General features: G+C 29.4%; 1 protein-coding gene across 14 annotated transcripts in view; it reads left to right on the top strand.

Annotated features, from left to right (window-relative positions):
* Positions 1 to 20345, top strand: part of LOC105194352 (potassium channel subfamily T member 2) — a 255391-nt gene that overhangs the window by 222077 nt on the left and 12969 nt on the right. For 11 of the 14 annotated variants that reach the window (XM_026137908.2, XM_026137907.2, XM_026137902.2 and 8 more), the window contains 12 exons: positions 3537 to 3720; positions 7919 to 8083; positions 8527 to 8747; positions 9388 to 9585; positions 9976 to 10202; positions 10749 to 11279; positions 13677 to 13838; positions 15005 to 15158; positions 17874 to 17882; positions 19023 to 19128; positions 19232 to 19359; positions 19882 to 20133. In XM_026137908.2, the coding sequence (XP_025993693.1) occupies positions 3537 to 3720; positions 7919 to 8083; positions 8527 to 8747; positions 9388 to 9585; positions 9976 to 10202; positions 10749 to 11279; positions 13677 to 13838; positions 15005 to 15158; positions 17874 to 17882; positions 19023 to 19128; positions 19232 to 19359; positions 19882 to 20133 (2337 nt within the window). The remainder of the gene's footprint in view (positions 1 to 3536; positions 3721 to 7918; positions 8084 to 8526; positions 8748 to 9387; positions 9586 to 9975; positions 10203 to 10748; positions 11280 to 13676; positions 13839 to 15004; positions 15159 to 17873; positions 17883 to 19022; positions 19129 to 19231; positions 19360 to 19881; positions 20134 to 20345) is intronic. The other 3 variants (XM_026137906.2, XM_026137903.2, XM_026137911.2) reach the window with 2 other exon arrangements.

Raw genomic sequence — 20345 nt, 5'->3', positions numbered from 1 at the left:
CCATCGGATTTCTCATCTCAAAAGTTAATAAGAAATAATGTTCGTTGTGTTTTCTCCGAGCACAATAAAAGACTTTACTTTTCGTAACACCCTTCTTTTAATTCTTATTAGGAAATTGAATTTTCTGTACAATTTCTTTTAACTCTCTGTACATATTTTGCTTTAATTTAACTTTTCAGCGATACACGATAAATTAAAAAAAAATCTTGATTGATATTTTATCTAATTATCCAAGCAAAATTTTGTTTGAAAAGATATTGTAAACGTTAATGTTGTGTACAGAGAAAATATGTCAGTAACCTTTGAGCGTGAAAATTCTACCTCCATCTTTGTATACGTACATTTCATTATCTTTAATGATATGCAAGTTGCAATTTACAATTTTGACGTTTATGCCATCGTAACAGCTGCTAACACAACACTTTATATTAATTAAACAGCTTTAGTACCTCATTTTGATTTTCTTAATCTGATTTTAGATATCAATGCAAACGTTGAGTTTTTTAATTTTTTTAAGATGTACATATTTTGGCAATATTTATTTGAGATCTTTAACTATTAATTAACATTAGCTTATAATTATTATTACGCTAAAACATTAACATTATTCCGAATAAACGGAAATTACCTGAATACCTGTTTATTAACGGAATGTCTGTTTACACGAATGTAATAAGCTTCCTTCGCAGAATTATTAGAGGAAATATATAATAGCATTGATTTACGTATGCCAAACACATATTGCATTTGTAATTACACAATCAAAATGACGTGTACAATTAGTGTAACTAACATTACTTTGTCTAAACATTATTCTTTCAAAAATAAGATTGCGTGTACGTATATATGGATATTTAAAAATTGCAAAAAGTCTTAGATTTTTTATTAGTACTTCATTTAAAAAATTCACATTTTGAGGATTGTCAATAAAGTCTTTTAATTTTTCAATGAATTTTAAAATTTATTCCGTTGAAATAAACTGAAGCTTTAAAACACACTTTTTAATAACTCTTTTAACGGACAGTGAAGAATCTTTCTCGATTACGTCGCTTGTTTCCATAGAATAATGTTCGATTGAATTGGAACCGTCACGTACACTCGGACGAGATTCGTTAGCGAAAACGTTGCTAACAAACCATGGTTCTTGGATAGGGAACAATGAAAATTTTAACAAAAATGCCTGACTTTATTATCTGTTCGTGTGCGAAAACGCAGTAAACTGACGTATAGAGATTTTGAAGACAAAACGACGATTTTCACCGTACGTTTCGCGCGCTTTCGACGGTTTTCAAAAGCGCATTGTACGAATTTTGAAACCCATAACTCTGATATTTTAGTCTTTTTAAGTAATTAAAAGTATAAAATTTTAATTAGTTTTATTAAATTATTATAAATTTAATAAATTTAAAACGTATACATTTTTGAATTTATTAAAATACAGTCATGAAAGGTTAATTGTAAATATTAAAAGAATATTCTCTTTATTATATTGCCTTTATTGAAAAATATGTTACTATTTTTAAACTTTATTAATCTAACATCACATAATAACTTAGTAAAAGACTCGACAAGAGAGAAATACAGACATCGCATTAATAGACGTTGCAAAGTATCATTATCAGAGAATAATAATGAAATAGGAAATTATATGTTAGTTTATATTAATAAATTGTAAAGACTATAATGAACATAAAATAATGACATTTTATTGTATAACTACTAATTTGTTGTATATTTATGAAATTATATTTTTAACAAATGACAGAAATTGCAAGTCAATTTAATCATGCCTAAAACATGCAATAGAGTAGGCTGTGTATTCACGATACTTTACAGTTAGTGTTCGGGTGAAATATATGAAATAGCATCGATCCATTTGTTGTTAATTAACGTACGATGGGGCACGCTCGACTGTCACGACACGTCGAACGGAAGCACGATGATGCGATGGCGCAAGCGGATAAAGGAAGGGAGGAAAAATGAACAAGGTGCACAAATATATACGTCGTATATAGATATAGAAACGGGGCCGTATGCATAATGGATATCGGGCTGTTTATAAGCGCCGGCCGGTTTTATGCTAGACGATGGTTTCCTCACAATCGGGTTCAATCTCTTCCTTTTTTTACGCCGTTACATCAATTCCATTACGATCGAAGAACGATTGAGGGTGGCGTTTTATTTTGCTTTGAGTAGTTAAGCTAATTGTACATTCGTTACGTTGCGGCAAGAGGTTGCCGAATGAAAAATTGCGACGAAAGGAAAGGTACTCTTTGTTGAGTAACACAAATTTGTTTGCTGAGATTGAAAGTCGACGTCGAATTGATTAAGAAGCAACCGAAGTTCGTTACGCTAATTGCGATTGCTCTCCAAATCTGTCAATATGCAGTCATGCGCTAATTGATTTGATGAAGAGAAAAACGTTTATCAATTAAAAGTTTTTATCAGCGCATAAAACAAATAACGAGAATTATATATATTCAGTTAAATAGATAATTAAATTGTTACTTATAAAATAAATGCTCGAATGTGATAAAAATGTGATAAAAATGCAGACTTCATATACTAAAATTACACACACACACACACACACACGCGCGCGCGCGCGCGCGTTATAAATTTTATTTTAAATTTTATATCTTTTTATTAAAGATATTAACTGACTTTTAATAACTAATTTACATATTTTATCCAGCATCCTAAAAGAATTTAATTACAGTCTACATCATAATTTGTTCTCGCATATTCATAATTATTATACGTAAATAAAAATTTTGTTATTCAAGCATAAAAATTACGAAAGCTGTACAATTTATTCTCTGGGACCGAGGGAAATCCGGCAATAATTCTTTCACTATTTTTAAATAATACACTCAAAAATGTATTGCTGAATATATTTTCAATTACAATATTTCTTGATAAATTTTTAATTTATATAGTTTATAATTGTCATTCCAAAATAAGAAATAAAATTTTTTTATCCCAATATATTACAATTTTATTTTAACTAAATAATTAATGTATGCTTTTCTGCAAACCAAAATTGAAAATAATAAGCATTTTATAGAATTAGAACATAGTATGTATTTTAATCAAGGATATATCCATCTAATAAATAAATGTATATATTAGAAAAATTAAAGAAATATATATCTATTAAATAATGTAGCCTAAATCTTCAAATATATATTTATATCTGAACCACATTACTCTGCGTTTTAAAATTTATTCCGCAATTACGAAAACAATGATGAAAAGAATTATCTTAAAGCCATTAATGACTTAAATTACCGTGTATGCACTCCCAAATGAATGGCTATAAACTCTTGATTCTCAGTGGCTTGCAATTTAAATGCAGGCGACATCTGCAGTGCGGCGCGACTATAGAAAGCGTGAATTTACGTTAGCTGTAATCCCCACAGTATACAGTTATAAACGACGTAGATTTATGTTGGACGCATGTAATTGTCCTAAGATTTGTTTCCTTGGTCATTATCGGTTCATCGTAAGGCAATCCAATGAATTTTCCATTTCAGCGTATGCGGGATCCAACACTTCCAGAGAGCGGGGCACAGGCATTTGAATCTATTTCAAAGTACGTACTACGTTGTAGTAACGTTCTCCACTGTAGGCTACGGAGATTTCGTGCCGGACATTTGGCCTTCGCAACTTTACATGGTCATTATGATCTGCGTGGCTCTCATAGTGTTACCAACACAGGTGAGTAACTACATCATTTATTTATTAAAATAAATATATTCTTAGATATTTTATAAATTTTACACATTAAATATAATTTTAAAACATATCTTGATATATTTGTGTTTATACGTAAAGCAGATAAATAGAAGCTGTTTAGCTTGTAGAAATTCAATGCTTCTAATTTTTATTTAATATATATTTTATTCTATTTGATTATATTAATAACCGGAATTAAGAAAAATATTAAATATAATAAAATCTAACTTTATTTATTTATGATACATTAGATTTAAGTTTATTGATTTGAAAACGCAAAAAAAACAAGTATAAATACATACATTGCGTGAAATTTAAACTGAGAACTTTGAGAAATTTGAAAATAACAATTTTTCATAACTAACATTATTAATACAATATCGTTGTGCAAAAAAATTATGGTGAAAAGTTCGCATAAAGGTGTAGCGCTGTACTAAACTCGTATTCATCTCGTTTAATGTGCGTCAGTTGTGATCGTTGTAGTGATGTTCGCCTCATGGACTTCTTTTATAGACGTTATTTTCGAGTCACGCCGTAGGGAAGCCGTAAATGTACCGAAACACGACTCGTCTTACCGACCATATTGCCGCGTGGTTGACCCCCGTCGTTTTACGAATATTTATTATTCCGGTCGTTAAGGACATAATGTTTTTATTTCTCATGTGCGAGAAATGTGCATTGAGCAGAGATCAAGTAAAGGAAAGTCAACAATACTGGCATAACACTTTGCTTTTGGATAATATTTTTTTAAAAAAGTCTAAAAATAAAATTTGAAAAACATAAAAACGAACTAAAAAGTGTCTTTTATCAGATTTTTATAATACTCAGCAATTTTTATAATATTGTTTCGCTTTTTGTAATAATTAACATTTCACATTTTGCAACGTAATCCGAAAAGAGTATCGCACAGTAGGTAGTAATAGCAAAATTCAGACACGACTCGGTACGATAAGAGTTGTAACTGTAAAATAAAATGATATATTAAAAATTATAAAATGTAATTTTATTAAACAGTTTTATTAAAAAGTTAACATAATTTATAAAAGATTGATGTAAAAGAATTAAACTTTGTACGTTTCTTTGGCACCTTATTAGTGGATCAATCCAACACTATTTTTTCTATCGTAAAGTATTAAAGAAAATGTAAAAAATTCTGAAATCTCTATCAACACTATAGTTATTTCGTAGTTATTGTCTATTCTTACGGAGAAGTGTATTAGTTTACGTTTTACAGCGATTTTATGTTCCAAACCTAACATTACGAGAAAGCATGAAAAAAAGATATATAAGCAAAACAGTTTTAGAAAATTTCAAACATGTAAAATAAGCTAATATTATCAATAATATATTTTGTTTAAGTACTTAACAAAAGAATATTATGCAAGCTTTATTTTCGCTTTTCAAAAATGTATTCGTGCAGATTTTATATAGAAAGTAGCCATGAATGTATGAATTATGGATTTATTTCTTTACTTATCTAAGTAAATCACGTTTTTCTCAGTATCAATACAGTGTTTAATTTCTGAGAAATAAGAAGGTGCCGCTTTAGGAGGGTATTGGCAAATTTCCTCTACCGTATATGTTTCTATGTAAAACGGAGATTGGTTCTGCAAAGAATATCCGATGCACAGATTATTAAAGTATGATAACTAGAAATGAAGATGTCGTTTAATGAACTTATAATTAACTTTTTTCTAATTAAGATTTTAATGAAAAACTAATTACAGAATTAGTTTATTTACAAGGGGAAAATCAGAAGTGAAAATGCGCTTTTTAAATATGATTTATTATTGCAAAAATTGCTTTTTTAGTGTCATCCCGCCAAGTAGTTTATCAATCCGATAATTTCAAAATTTTTATATTTGCTGCTAATTTTTGAAAAAAAAATTAAAGGATATCTAAAGTTAAGATTCTTAATATGGATACAAAAAAATTAGCTTTTACAACAAACTGTATTTTAAAAATGCATTTTTGTTTTTCTTTAGTTAAGAGATAAAGTAACCATTTTTTTAATTAGCATTTAATAGAAAATAATTTTAATATATTATTTGTCACTCTATTGTCGACAATACCAATATTGTCTCTTTTGTTCAAAAGAATTTGAGAATGGATTTCACAAGAAAAGACAATTAAATTGATCTGGTAACTGCACGTGCTAACAAAGATTTGTGTATTGTCCAGGATGCGTGTTACTATAGCAACCTTTCTTTTACAATAATTGATTGTTGTAGATACCAAGAAAAACTTTCTATTAGCCTGAACCTTTCACATTATTATACGTCAAAGTCTCGTTAGCTATGTTATTCGCGAATATTACTTCATATCATGTTATATATCGTGCATTATATGAAAAATCGTGCTTCTTTGGGGATATCTTCTGTGTAACTTTATACACGTATGTATATTACAATCTTACTAGTGAAAGCTTCTTTGAACGTAATAAAAAGTAAAACAATGTTTACAATCTTTAAAAAATTTATGGAAATACATTATCGTTCAAAAACTTTAGCATATCTATATTTTTATCAATTTTATTTTTTATATATAATATATAAAGTTAAAAAAATTGATGTAAAATTTCCCTAGATACTGATGAACATGTGAATATAATGGGCGACTAAGGGCGCGTTCCATTTAACGCTTGCAACGATCGCGAGTATTATTTGTCCTTGTTTAATATTTGACAAACAAAAAGGATGAAATAATTCCATGCACGTTGCGAACATTAAGTGGAACATGCCTTAACAATAAAAAAACGATATATGAATATTCTTGCAAAAAGTGAGCAATTAAACATAAGTCTTTGTGCAAATTGTAGTTATAAACCAGTTATAAATTAATAAAAATGATATGGATTTTTCTTCTAATGATTATACGATATTATCCATTTGAGAAATTTATATTTTTAATTTTTGTTTATAAATTATTTGTTTCGTATCAGTAATTTGTAATCGTATATATTGAATACTTTCGTATATAATCGAAAATAAAAGTATATCATAATTCCATATTATATGTACAAAAAATGAAATTTTTAGCGAAAATAATATAAGATGTGCTGAAACTGTTGAGCGATTTATATGATATAGAAAGAAAAGTATAAAACAATCGCAGAAAGTCAAATATTGGAATCCGATTTAATCGGTGAATTAATTTTGCGCTTAATGAGGATTCGATCGACCAAAGAATATTATTAATTGCACAAAGCGACAAGAGCAACTCGTGCCTACTCATTGTCTATCGGCGTCGACTGATTGCGCAGCGCTCAACACGGAAAGCCTCGTCAATCGCTGTAATTTGTCTGTCAGATTGCCTGCCAATCGCACACGAGATATGTGCCAATTTGTATAGGTCAACACGATGTGTCAACTCTCCCTCTCTTCATGTCTGTCCTTTGCGTTTCCGCATTCGATTAAATTCGATTTTGGACAATAGAGTCGCATCGTTGTCGAGATACCATAGACACGGTAAAAAAACGAAAACCCGTATTTTTTTAGAAGAGATACAATCTTATCCTATTAGTTCTTAAAAGACGAAATTTGATGAGAATAAAAATTGATGAGATAATTAAAAATTTGCAAGTAAAAGTACACAAAATTGTGATGAACGATATGCTACTACATTGATTCATGCAAAGTATTAAAATAATTACAATCTTTGTATTTATTAAAAATTTTAATGCATTTAAAAAAATTTTTTCACATAAATTTTTACGCAAAAACTTTACATTTATAAAGATTTCAATAATATACTAATCAGTATAATGCGTATATAAAATCTAATTTAACTGTATATGACATGACAATTTTTATTTACAAAAAAAATATAGAATTTATATTTTATAATTATAAAATATATATCTAAAATACAAAATAAAGCATCAATTTTATATTTTAAAAATATTAAAAAATCCCACGATAAAGTTTCGAAAAAGAAATTATAAGAATAAAGAAAACTTTTTTTTGTTTTATCAATATTATCGATATGTCTAAATAGTTTCTATGAGTGTGCATAGTTAAATATCAATTGCATAATTTTATTTTTATTATTAATATAACACTTTTAAGAATATTATAGTCTATTGATTTTACAAATCCGAATAGAACAATGCAATTTCCTGTCTCGACTCATGTCGGTTTACGCGGGTATATTAGATTTCATAATCTCGTATTGATTACAGTTCGAACAGTTAGCTTTCACGTGGATGGAGCGACAGAAGCTAGGCGGCTCGTATTCGTCACACAGAGCGCAAAGTGAGAAGCACGTGGTAGTCTGCAGTACGACGCTACAAGCCGACACCATTATGGACTTTCTAAATGAGTTTTACGCCCATCCCTTGCTGCAGGTTAGGCGATGAACGAATTACGTGCCTTGGATATTTTATGATGTTCAAGGCGACTTGTGATTTCGTAAAAATTCTTTTTATCAAGCTCTCAGTTTATCATAGTTAAAATAGTCGGAGGGTAGTTAATTTTTAAACGTGCCGTCGAGCTTAATTTTAGTCACGAGTACAACGCGGTCTACGAAGATTATTGCTAAATAAGATAATAAAGACTACAATTATTACGAAAATAACAATTTTAATTTCGTTCTTTTATAAGAAATAATTGCAAATAAAAATAAGTGCATTGATTATATTCTTTGCATTTATAAAAATCCGTGCTTAAGTACTTAAGGAAAAACGGAGAGCACGAATTAATTGTACTATATAATTTTCTTCTTACGCTCTTACATGCTTTTATTTATTTCATTATTTTTTATGATTGGAAATGATTTGAATACGAGTAGGACTATTATGTGGTGCTTTTGTCACCGATGGAACTCGATACCACAATGCGGATGATCCTGCAAGTGCCGATCTGGGCACAGAGGGTGATCTATATACAGGGCTCGTGTCTAAAGGATGGCGATCTTGCGAGAGCCAGGATGAACGAGGCGGAAGCTTGTTTCGTGTTGGCAGCGAGAAATTATGCTGACAAAACCGCTGCTGATGAGCACACGATACTCAGGTAAAGCAATCAGTGAAAACCATTGAGTACAAGCTTCGTTAACGAAGCTTATAATCGCCGTTGTAAATTCAATCTTCCTATCGCTTTTCTTTTTTCATAATAAAGTTTCACGTTACGAGGATTAAACATAGCAATCATAACATTATTCCTAACGATCTATTTCGCGAATCTCGGACATTTTTCATTTAAGTTTTACTTCGGAGTTTAAATAGAAGTTAAGCTGCCCTGTTGACCTTAATCACTTAACTTCCTTTACTTTCAAATTCAGTTGTAAAGCGCAGTTAACTTGTAAGCGAGCACCTTAAGATATCAGCTTTCTGGTCAATGGTTCTAATTAAATCCCAGATTAGTAAAAGATTCGTAGATAAAATAAAATAAAATAAAGTAAATCTCAAATGTATTTTAGTGTTAAAATTTTTATTCAAAGAATAGCAAAGCTATGTTATTTGATGAAGATAGTTTATATACAATTAAAAAGACATATATTTAAATGTATTTTTTTTTTAATTCTTCTCCCTATATTTAACAGTAATAGAGTTATGCTGGATAATTTATTTTAAATAAATATTTTTACTCTTATGATTTCTGCTTGAAAACACGTTTAAATCTCACAAAAAAAAACTAAATTTGACAATTATAGATCGTGGGCTGTGAAAGATTTTGCGCCCAACGTTCCTCAATATGTTCAAATCTTCCGTCCGGAAAACAAACTCCACGTGAAATTCGCGGAGCACGTGGTATGCGAGGATGAATTTAAATACGCCCTTTTGGCAAATAATTGCACGTGTCCCGGCGCATCGACATTGGTTACTCTATTGCTACACACATCCAGAGGACAGTAAGTGCTGTTCAAAATGTCTCATAGAATATATACTATTTTAACTATACGATAGCCATACGTGCACGTAGCGTGTAAAGTCACGTAGACTGTTTCTGCACTTAATACATATTTATTTAATCTTTAGATATTTAATATGAAAATTAATTTTCATTTCTAATGTATCACACAAAATGTACGAGTATATTATGAAATTACATGTGTACGGGATTATAAAATTTTATTAAATGCTATAATTTATTTATATAACGCATAACAAAATAATATGCAACGAAATATATAATATTCAGTAACTGTACTTTGCGTAGTTATACATCGTGAATATTACACATTGTATAAGTATCGCATAAAGACGGAAATATTCTGAACATGAAATCTTCCTCTCCACAGAGAAGGTCAACAGTCACAGGAAGAATGGCACAGACTGTATGGTAAATGTTCCGGCAACGAGATTTATCACATAATTCTCGGTGACTCTCGCTTTTTCGGGGAATACGAGGGAAAATCCTTCACCTACGCGTCCTTCCACAGCCACCGGAAATACGGGGTCGCGCTTGTCGCAGTCAGACCGGCGGAACTTCCGGAATTTTACGAAGACACTATCCTGTTGAATCCTGGTAATCTCGCGACACATTACCGGTGTCTTTTAGAGTCTTTCTTTGATGTTTTTTTCCAACTCTTTATTTCTCGAATAAAATAAAAACTGAATAAGAAGAAATTTTTAATAAAAAGTGATTTTAAAACTTAGATTTTATATTTTGTTTTAATTTATATAATTTTTTATTTATTGCATTATATGCATATATTGCATTATGTTCGTAAACTTGTTATAAAAATTAATTACGCGTTTAGATTATATATATATATATTTTTTTATTAATATATAATTTATATAGTAATCTAAAAAAATAATTAATTATAAGCGGAAGAATTAAGGATAATAAATAATTAGAAATTTAAAAAAAATAATAGAGGAACAGAATATTTCTTTTTATGTTTTCATACTATCATATTGTTTGGGTCAAGTAAGAAATAATATATTTTGGGTCAAATAAATTCAACAGAACAGAATAGCGGAGTTTAATTAATTTGATTAGTTCTTTACTAAATACAGAATGAAAGGCTGCTACATTCGTGCACCAATGGTGTACTTTTATACATAGGGCCACGCCATATAATGAAGAAGACCGATACTTGCTACTACATGAGCATCACCAAGGAGGAAAATTCCGCATTCGTGGTTGCGAATAATCAGGGTATCATTGGCGAAGGAACGCAGGTGATCGTCGAGACGAAGACAGACGCGATGTCTGCGAATAACGAGTCAACAACGAGCACCCCGACGACCAACGCTATAACGGCGACCATGAATTCCACAGGGGCAACATTGGCGACGACAACGACGACGACTACCACGACGATATCGACCAGCTGCACCGGTGGCGGCGACGGGAACGGTACAGCAATCAGCAACGGTGCCGACGCGCACCGACGATTTTCCAACAGTTGTAACATTGCGCTGACAAGCGAAACACTCTGCAGAGAGGAGACCTGCACGGGGCCCCGTGCACAGGACTGGTCGAACGGTCCCCATGATCACAGGGCCCCGTTGCCACCGCAGGTTATTTTGCAGGTCCTCCCTAGCACGCCCATACCAACCCAACACTACAACTTACTCGCATCCAATGTCCACCGTGAGTGTCGCATGCGCTATGCTTCTTCTTTTTCTTCTTCAATTTTTTACTTCTCTCTTATTTCACTTTAGAAAGTATGATATCTAATCAAATTGCGCTTTTTAAGAGATTCGATACTCAGAATTTTGGGAAATTTTAGTGTAGATGTAGTATAGATTAATTTTATAATTAATTCCTGAATTGGGCTGATTAGACTCATGAAAGGTCTGGAAAATCTAATTTTAAACAAATTATAATATTAGTTTCATGTACTGATTTAAAAAATTTTATATGATTTGTTTAAGCCTGATTGATGTCTATAATGAAACTTAAATTTATTATTTATTTCGTATATATTATTTAATATTTATTTGTTTAGCTCTTTGAGTATATTTATTTTGAATTGATTCTTTTAGAATTATTAAAATCATTACATTGCTAAAACCAAAGCTTTTAAGCAAAAAGACTTCAAAGTGCAACTGCTCGATACAAAGAATTAATATAGTTTATTGAAAATAAACACTTGATCACAATTGATAAACATACAAATATTTTATAGTTTCTTAAGTTTGTATCTTTTTTTAGCACTTTTATTCGTTGCACTAACAGACGTCATGAAACATTACTTAGAAGGTTGTCTATAACGTTTGTACGTAGGTACTTGTTAAATGTTCATATCTCATGACAACAAACATACACGTACACATACATAAGACACAATGCTTAACAGCTATAAATGTAGAGACGCAGTAATAACTAATAAAATAGCGAGCACTGTTATTAGAGAAGGGAGGAACGACGACAGTTTTGTAATATAAATTTATAAAAAAATTTATTTGGTTAAAAAATTACAATAATTTAAAATATATGACTTTTTTAAATATTAGTGCTTTTATTCATTCTTCATAAAGACTTACACATTATAAAATAAACATTTTCTAATGAAAATCTTTTATTAATAGATAAATCTAATATTTAACATCTGTTATAAATAAAATAATTATAAAGTTATACAATTATTATTTTTATTGAGATAATTCAATGATAAAATAAAACACTTTTGTTAACAAAGTTGCTTTAAATCATATCAATTTCATGCACCATGCTATTCTACTATAAAGCGAAATTACGTGGAAGAATCGAGATAATGCATATTGGATCACATGTGCGATTAAATATATATATATATACTATATATATATATATATATATATATATATATATATATACAGTATATATATATATATGCGATTAAATATATATATATATACTGTATACATTCTTTATAGTGTTGGTTGAAGATTAACCGACCGAAACGTCGAACGATTCCTTCCTTTTCATTCGTGCCTTTCTTGACGTGGTTTATGCTTGCACGTCGCTTTATGTGTAATCTGCGTGGATATACTGTTCATGCGCTATTCAGCATTCGTCAACAACCCTCAATAAGTGCAGTTTCTGAATAGGAATCAGTGGAAGCTATAATGCAAAATATTGCACGCTCCACTACATTTGGCATTCAAGTTAATCTCGGTTGCAATATGGCTGATACGAATTAAAGAATAGTTTCGTATATTATTACTCGCATTCAAAAACACGAATATACATGAATTAAAATAGAAAAATTCCTGCAAGAATAGATCATTGTAGAAATAATAGTTTATATGAAATATGCAGTAGAAACCGCGATATTGAATATCAATTAATAATCTTGAACTATAAATATAATCTTAACGATGTTTAATTATATTAAGGGTTGTAAATTATGAGAAAAAGAGTGCTAGTTTTTAGTTAATGAGTGAACTTTATCTTTTAACATTTTATTTATTATGTTTTTAATTTTATCAAAATAATTGGTGCATTATTAATAATAAATTTCAAACTATAGAAGAAATTTGTCGAGAAATGCAATGGTAAACAAGTAATTGTTTAGCATCATGAGTTTTAATGGCAATGGTAATTGTTTAGCATTAATGGCAAAATTAAATTGCCTTTGATGCTAAACAATTACTACTCACGACAAGATATTTGTTTTTGGAAACAATGTATATATTGCTATTAATTCTCATTACATTATTACTACATAGACATAAAATACGCAGTTATATGATACGTGATATGTAAGTTATACTAAATACTTGATATTGAAAGAATACTTAAACATACAATTACTTACGTAGAACGAAAAACATACATAAAATAGCCAGACGAGGTAGTATTTCTTTCCTCAATACAGTGAATTATTTCTCTTACTTTTTATTTCTTAGTAACATTATATATCTCTCTTATTCATATTTATTGGTTATTACGACGATATTTCTTCGTAAGACTTATCCGCCACTTTGTAGAATCGTTGCATATTATGAGGATCAATCTCAATACTAGAGAATCACTTATCGCGGGCAATCTTATATGTTACAGCGACTTATCTCGATCCCATCGGATTCGGGGACTCGAGGCAATGCTTAAAAGAGGGAGGATCAACGCCACAAACACCAATCACGGGAAATCATCTTGACGTGCCACGATCTCTTGATCCAAATCCGAATCTGCTTAGTCCAGAAATTCTAACGCAAAGGAGAGGTCAGTTTTATCCATTAATCGCTTAATGCAGTTAAAATTAATTTCCACACAATTGGCAAAAAAGATTAATTTTATTTCTGTTCTCTTTATACTCTTCAAAAAGTACAGGAAAGCACAAATTAAAAAAAAAATTTGTTATTAGATACCGATCACATTTTTGTAAAAATTTATTTTATTTCCCTAAATAATCCGCTAAATTTATGACCTAGATTTTAACTAACAACGCCAATGAAATTGATAGTTCAAAATTATTCAAAATTATATTCAACAAAATTTCATTAAAATTACTGTTCTTACATTTGACAGATCTTTGCGTATATAAAGTATACTAATCTGAGGCACTTCTAACAACTAATACTTCCAGTAACTTCAAAATTCATACAAATAAATATAACTAACGCTTTTTACTGTCTGTATTATACATCAGTATTTATACAATTCTAATGAAATTTGGAGTTATCCATTGATTTAATTTGGCTGATATCCTCCTTCTTCATTTTAAGTTAATATGATGAGATAAATTACATAAATTATGTATTATACAAGTTTGTTTGTAATAAACATTTGTTGAAATAAAACTTCTCTAAAATATAATAAATACTCTTTCAAATGTCTTTATTCAATTATATTTTACAGTATTTTAGCACGCTAAAAATTAAAAATTTTAATTTTTATACAAATTTCTTTTCTTCAAACATAATTGAATACTTTTCTTATAAATAATTTTTAAATTTTTAATAAAACAGCAAATAAAATTATGTATACAAATATACAAATAAAAGTTGTTATTTTTTATACAAAATGTTTTTGTAAGTGACTGAAGAATATAAGTGTCTGGCTATTAATTTATGTCATTAAATTTTAATTCGATAGATAATTATTTATTAAATTAAAATTAGGTTACCATTTATTATATTATAAGTAATATAAAAAATTATAATTTTAATATGAAATATTTATAAAGTAATATTACTGTTTAAATTTTTGCAAAGAAATATCAAATTATTTTAATCAATATTTGGTATACTAATATACATCAAGATATAGTTTCTTTAGAATTATAATAAAAGTGCATATAAACTTTAAATAAATAAAAATATTAATAATCCACATACTAGTAAAAAAAAGGAAGAAGAGAGAAAGTCTTTCTGTTTGCAATATTTTAGGAAGCCGGAGGCCCAGTATTTTACCGGTACCAGACATGTTAACCAGTTCGACATTACATTTGCCTGGTCAAGAATCCTTGGATCACGAGGCTGACGAGTCGGAGGATGAAATGGATGATGATGTTCCTTGGAGATCGCCAAGCGAAAAGATCGCGTAAGTACATTTTTGTCTTTCTTTCATTTTTTACATTGTAACATATTACATCCAAGGATCCGTGGAGATATTATGACAGCATTTCTTGACAATTGCAGCACGAAGAGTAGCTTATCGAAAATAGAGAAGTAAATCGAGTAGAGAAAATTATTAGCAGAAATATTTGTGTCTTTTTTTCTCTTCTTCTAAATTGTTTATTATACGTTATGAAAATATCGATTTCAAGCACAATTACAAAATCCTCTGGGGACATTCGAGGACCATCTCGCACTTTATCTCGTCGCACCTGCATGATGCGGTCTTGTGCATCAAATTTCTGTTTATGTGCATCAAAAATGTATCACTTATATCTATGCATATTGTATGTATTTTATACTTTTGTATTCGCACACTAGATAACATATCTAAAGACAATGCAAAAAAAAAAAGTTCAAATTTTACAAATTGATATTTATGAACAAATAATCATTTAATTATTATAATAATTTAGTTTTAATATTATTTAATCTTATATGTATTTCTTAATTTATATACGTCTTAGTATATTTAAAAAAAAGTTTATATGAACTTCTTAAAAAAAATTAAAAAAAATTTATAAAGTATTCAAATCGATTAAAAGAATATACTTTTAAGCAATTTACTTTCTGGATACAATTTTTATACATTTTATCACACATATCAACATTCTTTTTATTTTTCTGCGTATGCATTCGCGTATAAATTAATTCTCAGTATTTAAAAGCTTATTTATCTGTCTTGAATCGGATTTCTCTCACTTTACCGGAATTGTCTTGAAATCAATAAGAAAGAGAATGACAACTGTAAAATATTTTATATATTAAAAAATTTTGTTTTACTTTTTTTTAACTTAAACTTTAATACGTATAATTTTTATTAAAGTAATGTAAAGTAACATTTTTGTTAACCAATTTTTGATAGACAATATTTCATTTTGCATTATCGTGGAAAAAAGGTTTCAACATAGGTTACACTTGAGACGAGGTCACCCGTGCCTTTCTTAAAAACCACCATATAGCTCGACACGTTTTTAATTTAATGAGGTCATTAGCGCTAAAACGCGAATCCGTCAGGAGCCATTGTATCGTTCATTCTGTGTCATCGAATAAGAGGGTACTTACGTAGGTATATTCCGGGAGTCATACGAACATGTACCATGTATACCCCAGCTCTTCGCGATATGCTTTCTTCTTTATCTTACATGTTCTCAACACCATCATGATCTCATCAACAAGCTTAGTGTTCACGTGGGCGCAAGGGTCGTCAGTGTAGTAAAACGATCTATATTTTCATCCCTCTAACTGTTATATAACAAGCAGAAATGGCTGTAACTAATATACTAAATATTATTCTATTCTTAATTTGAATATGAAATTTTAAAGAGTAATTTATTGCATAATAAAAATTGTATAATGTATTATTAAAATCTTAATTTAAGATTTTTTGAGCAAATATTATATTTTATGTATGTGTATTTAACATATAATATTTTATATATTTTATAACGCAAATTATAAATTATTTTTAGGATAAAAAATCCTAAAATATATAATAAAACAGAAACGTTGCATTATATTTGCATTAATAAAATTAATTTAATTTAATAGAGAACTTTGACCGATATGTGAAGACACAATATAAACATGAAATGCATTATCGGCCGCAGCTAGATTTTAGTGCTGATATGTATGATTTTATATATCTTTTCAAGTTTACAATTTTTTATGCGTAGTTTTGTGAACTTGGAAAACTATAGAAAATCACACAGTAAAGATTAACAATGAGATTAACAATTAGCACTAATTGTAAGATCTAGCTATAATCGATAAGGCATTTTGAATTAAAATTTTTTTTTTTTTTTTATTAAACAATCATGACCTATGAATTTATTACAAAGAACATTAAATCTATTCCGTTTGTATAATTTTATATCTAGGCTATTTCACTAGAAAGATTGAATATTTAGTTTTGAATATCTCAGCGATTAAATTTTATTTTAAATTTTGTATAAAAAATTACATAAAATTAATAATATAATTAGTTCTAATCTTCTAATTTTTATTTTATCTTATTTCTTTGATATAAAAAAAAATTTTTGATAATTTAATATTTAGTATCTTTTTCTTCTCTGCTATCCAAATGAGAAATACGCGATATCTTTCTAAAATATTTTATAACAAACAAAATATTGCTTTATTTCCTCTGCTAGTCTCAAGTAGCATTAGTGCTATGCCCATATAGCTAGCAGTATGATCTCTGATATTTTTATATAGAAAAAAGATATCTGGAATGTTTTTGATAAATAATATAGAGCTTCGAAGTAGGATCCTCAAAGATAGATCCATCTATAGATTTTTTATTTTCTATGATTTTATATATTTTTTCTATTTTTGAAAAACGTGAAAAACCGAACACGGTAGATCGGATCGTTTTACGCGCAGGGCGAATGTTTTGACGCACTGATGTTTATTCATCTTTAATCGTTTAAGTATAATCGTGCAAATCAATGGTCAATGTATCCTGTCTCAATGTCTCTCGATGCCTGTTTCACTAACGGCACCGGACGGTGCCGTTGAATTGCTGCTCGATGCTGTCCTGCCTGACACCTTATATGTCCTCATGGATGTTTTCGATGTCTTCCTTCTTGCATCGTCCTTGTGCACTGCCGTCTTGCCGCGCACGACTTTCGTCCAACAGCTTCAAAGGGTGAGTCTCTTGTTTTACGCTTTTACACACGTCTCCATTTAATTTGCTTACTTATTTATTAAAATATATCTTATTTTTTTGTATTTTTGTTTACATTCATTACAATTAACAACATAGTTTATGTATATAGTACGTTTCATATAAACTTAGAGATTTGCTCGTTGAAGAGATGTCGACGTCGTAAGTATATATCGAAGATAAGTGTTTCAACTTCAAGAATATGTTTCTAATAAATTTCCGTAATTATATAATATTCATGTTATATGTAGTTTTTTTTTCAATAATGGAGCAGTATAAATAAACGCAGTATAAATTTACGTTATTATCAATATCTATTTTAAATGCTTAATTACAAAACATAAATTACATAATAAAAATTAAAATTAAATAATATCAAATCTGCAATAAGATACAATTAATAACATATTAGTTAAATTCAAATCATAAATAATTTTAATCTTGTTGTGTTACTTTAAAAATAAATTTATGACTAAAAATATATAAGAAAATTCTACTTCACCAAAGCTTATATTTTAAACATTATTAATTTTGTCGTAAAAAACTTCAGAACATTTTTAACATAATTGCTTTAAGATATAATTTATGAACTTAATAGCATCATGAGCGTGATAAATGCTCCCGGTCAGGCACAGCACTATCCCAATATTGAACATTATTTACAGTTTGGATCGCGTGACGCGAAGATACTCACGAAATCCGAGAGTATAATGTAAAACGACTTGCACCCTTTCATCTTTTTCAAACGACTTACCTCCGGCTTTCAAGGAGCTGAGAATCGGTAAATAACATTCGAGAGAGCCGAGCTCTTCTCCATGGCTCTTCACGAAAAGCAACATATTTTTTCGACGTATATTTTTCTAGAAAAGCCTTCGTGCATTTGTATACGTTTAAATCTAATAATAAATCATAACAAAAATTTAACTTGATTTTAATTTGTCTTAAGAAAAAAAATTGTCTGCTCGCTCAAGCTCTATTATTATATCAACGTCTTCCCAAATAGTCGTATTATTACTTGTTGTTCCCAGGTGACATTTGTTAATAAAAGGCTCACGGTGTCGAAATCTAGCGTTACGTCCAGAGGCTTTGGGCCGAAATAATCACATTTTAACAATGTTGCAGGATCGTCAAGGGATTTCCGCCAGTTTCACCCTTTATTGGAGTCTCACCGACCTTGTGCTATCTTCTTAAAGAGAAAAAACCACTCTGTTGCCTTCAGCTGGCTCAGGTATGGTTCTGCAAGCTTTCTTTAGGAAGTTAGACCGTAAAATGAACGGAATTGTATTGATTTTTAATACTTACGATATTTTTTGCCGTTTTTTTCTTATTAGGTGTGTCAGCATTGCAGCTATAGAAACGCCAAAGAGTACAATTGGCAAAATAAGACCATTATACTAGCAGCGGATTACGCTAGCAATGGAATTTATAACTTTATAATACCGTTGAGGGCACATTTTAGGTATTTATTACATCAATGCTGTAATATATGATCATTTACTAATAAATGTAATTTATACTGTCCAATCAATTTTATAAATTTGATTTTATGTGATAAGCAGAAATTTTATTATCTACATTGTTTTGCGATTATCATCGCTTTTTAATTACCTAATTACCACTTAATTATCAATTCTCTTGGCATGAAACCATTGACATTTTGTATTTTTAATACAAAATGTATTTTACAAATTTAAATACATTTTTATAAACATTTTGAAAAGAGGAATTATTTATTTAAAATATTTAATAATATTTGAAATTGTAATTTATCATCGTAAAATTTAAAATATTTAATAATATTTTCAATAAATTTACATATGATTTCAAGAATGATAAGTTACAATTACAAAACATGCTATTTTACGTTAAATATTGTTAAATATTTCGTGCTATTAATAAAGGATAATCGCATTAGGATAAAAGGGATTAGTCAACGATAAATATGAGAAGAAATCAATTAACAAACAGGAACTTTTGCCAGGTCGAAAACATCATTGAATCCGATCATCCTTTTGCTGGAGAGAAAACCGGAAATCGCGTTTCTCGACGCAGTGTCCTATTTTCCGTTAGTCTACTGGATGCGCGGCTCTATTGACTGCTTAGACGATCTTCTTCGGGCTGGTATCACTTTGGCAGAGAATGTCGTAGTCGTAAACAAGGAACTCAACAATTCCGCCGAGGAGGACACCCTGGCTGATTGTAACACAATTGTTGCGGTACAGACAATGTTCAAGTGAGTGTCTACATTTGCAACCAAAATTACTTGACAGAGAATGTTTCGAGAATGTTCACAATGTACAACTCTTGAATTTATAATTGAGCATCTAGTACGAACGATATTGCTATTTAGTTTAAATTATTTTAGTACGTATAAAATATTTTAATAACAATATGTTCTAATCTTTAAATAATCTATTTTACAGTTTATTTTAATATCTTATTATT

The sequence above is a fragment of the Solenopsis invicta genome, chromosome 1 (assembly GCF_016802725.1).
Source record: "Solenopsis invicta isolate M01_SB chromosome 1, UNIL_Sinv_3.0, whole genome shotgun sequence".
In the NCBI taxonomy this organism is placed as follows: domain Eukaryota; kingdom Metazoa; phylum Arthropoda; class Insecta; order Hymenoptera; family Formicidae; genus Solenopsis; species Solenopsis invicta.
The sequence above is the reverse complement of the archived record's forward strand: the minus strand, read 5'-3'. Positions and strand labels throughout refer to the sequence as shown.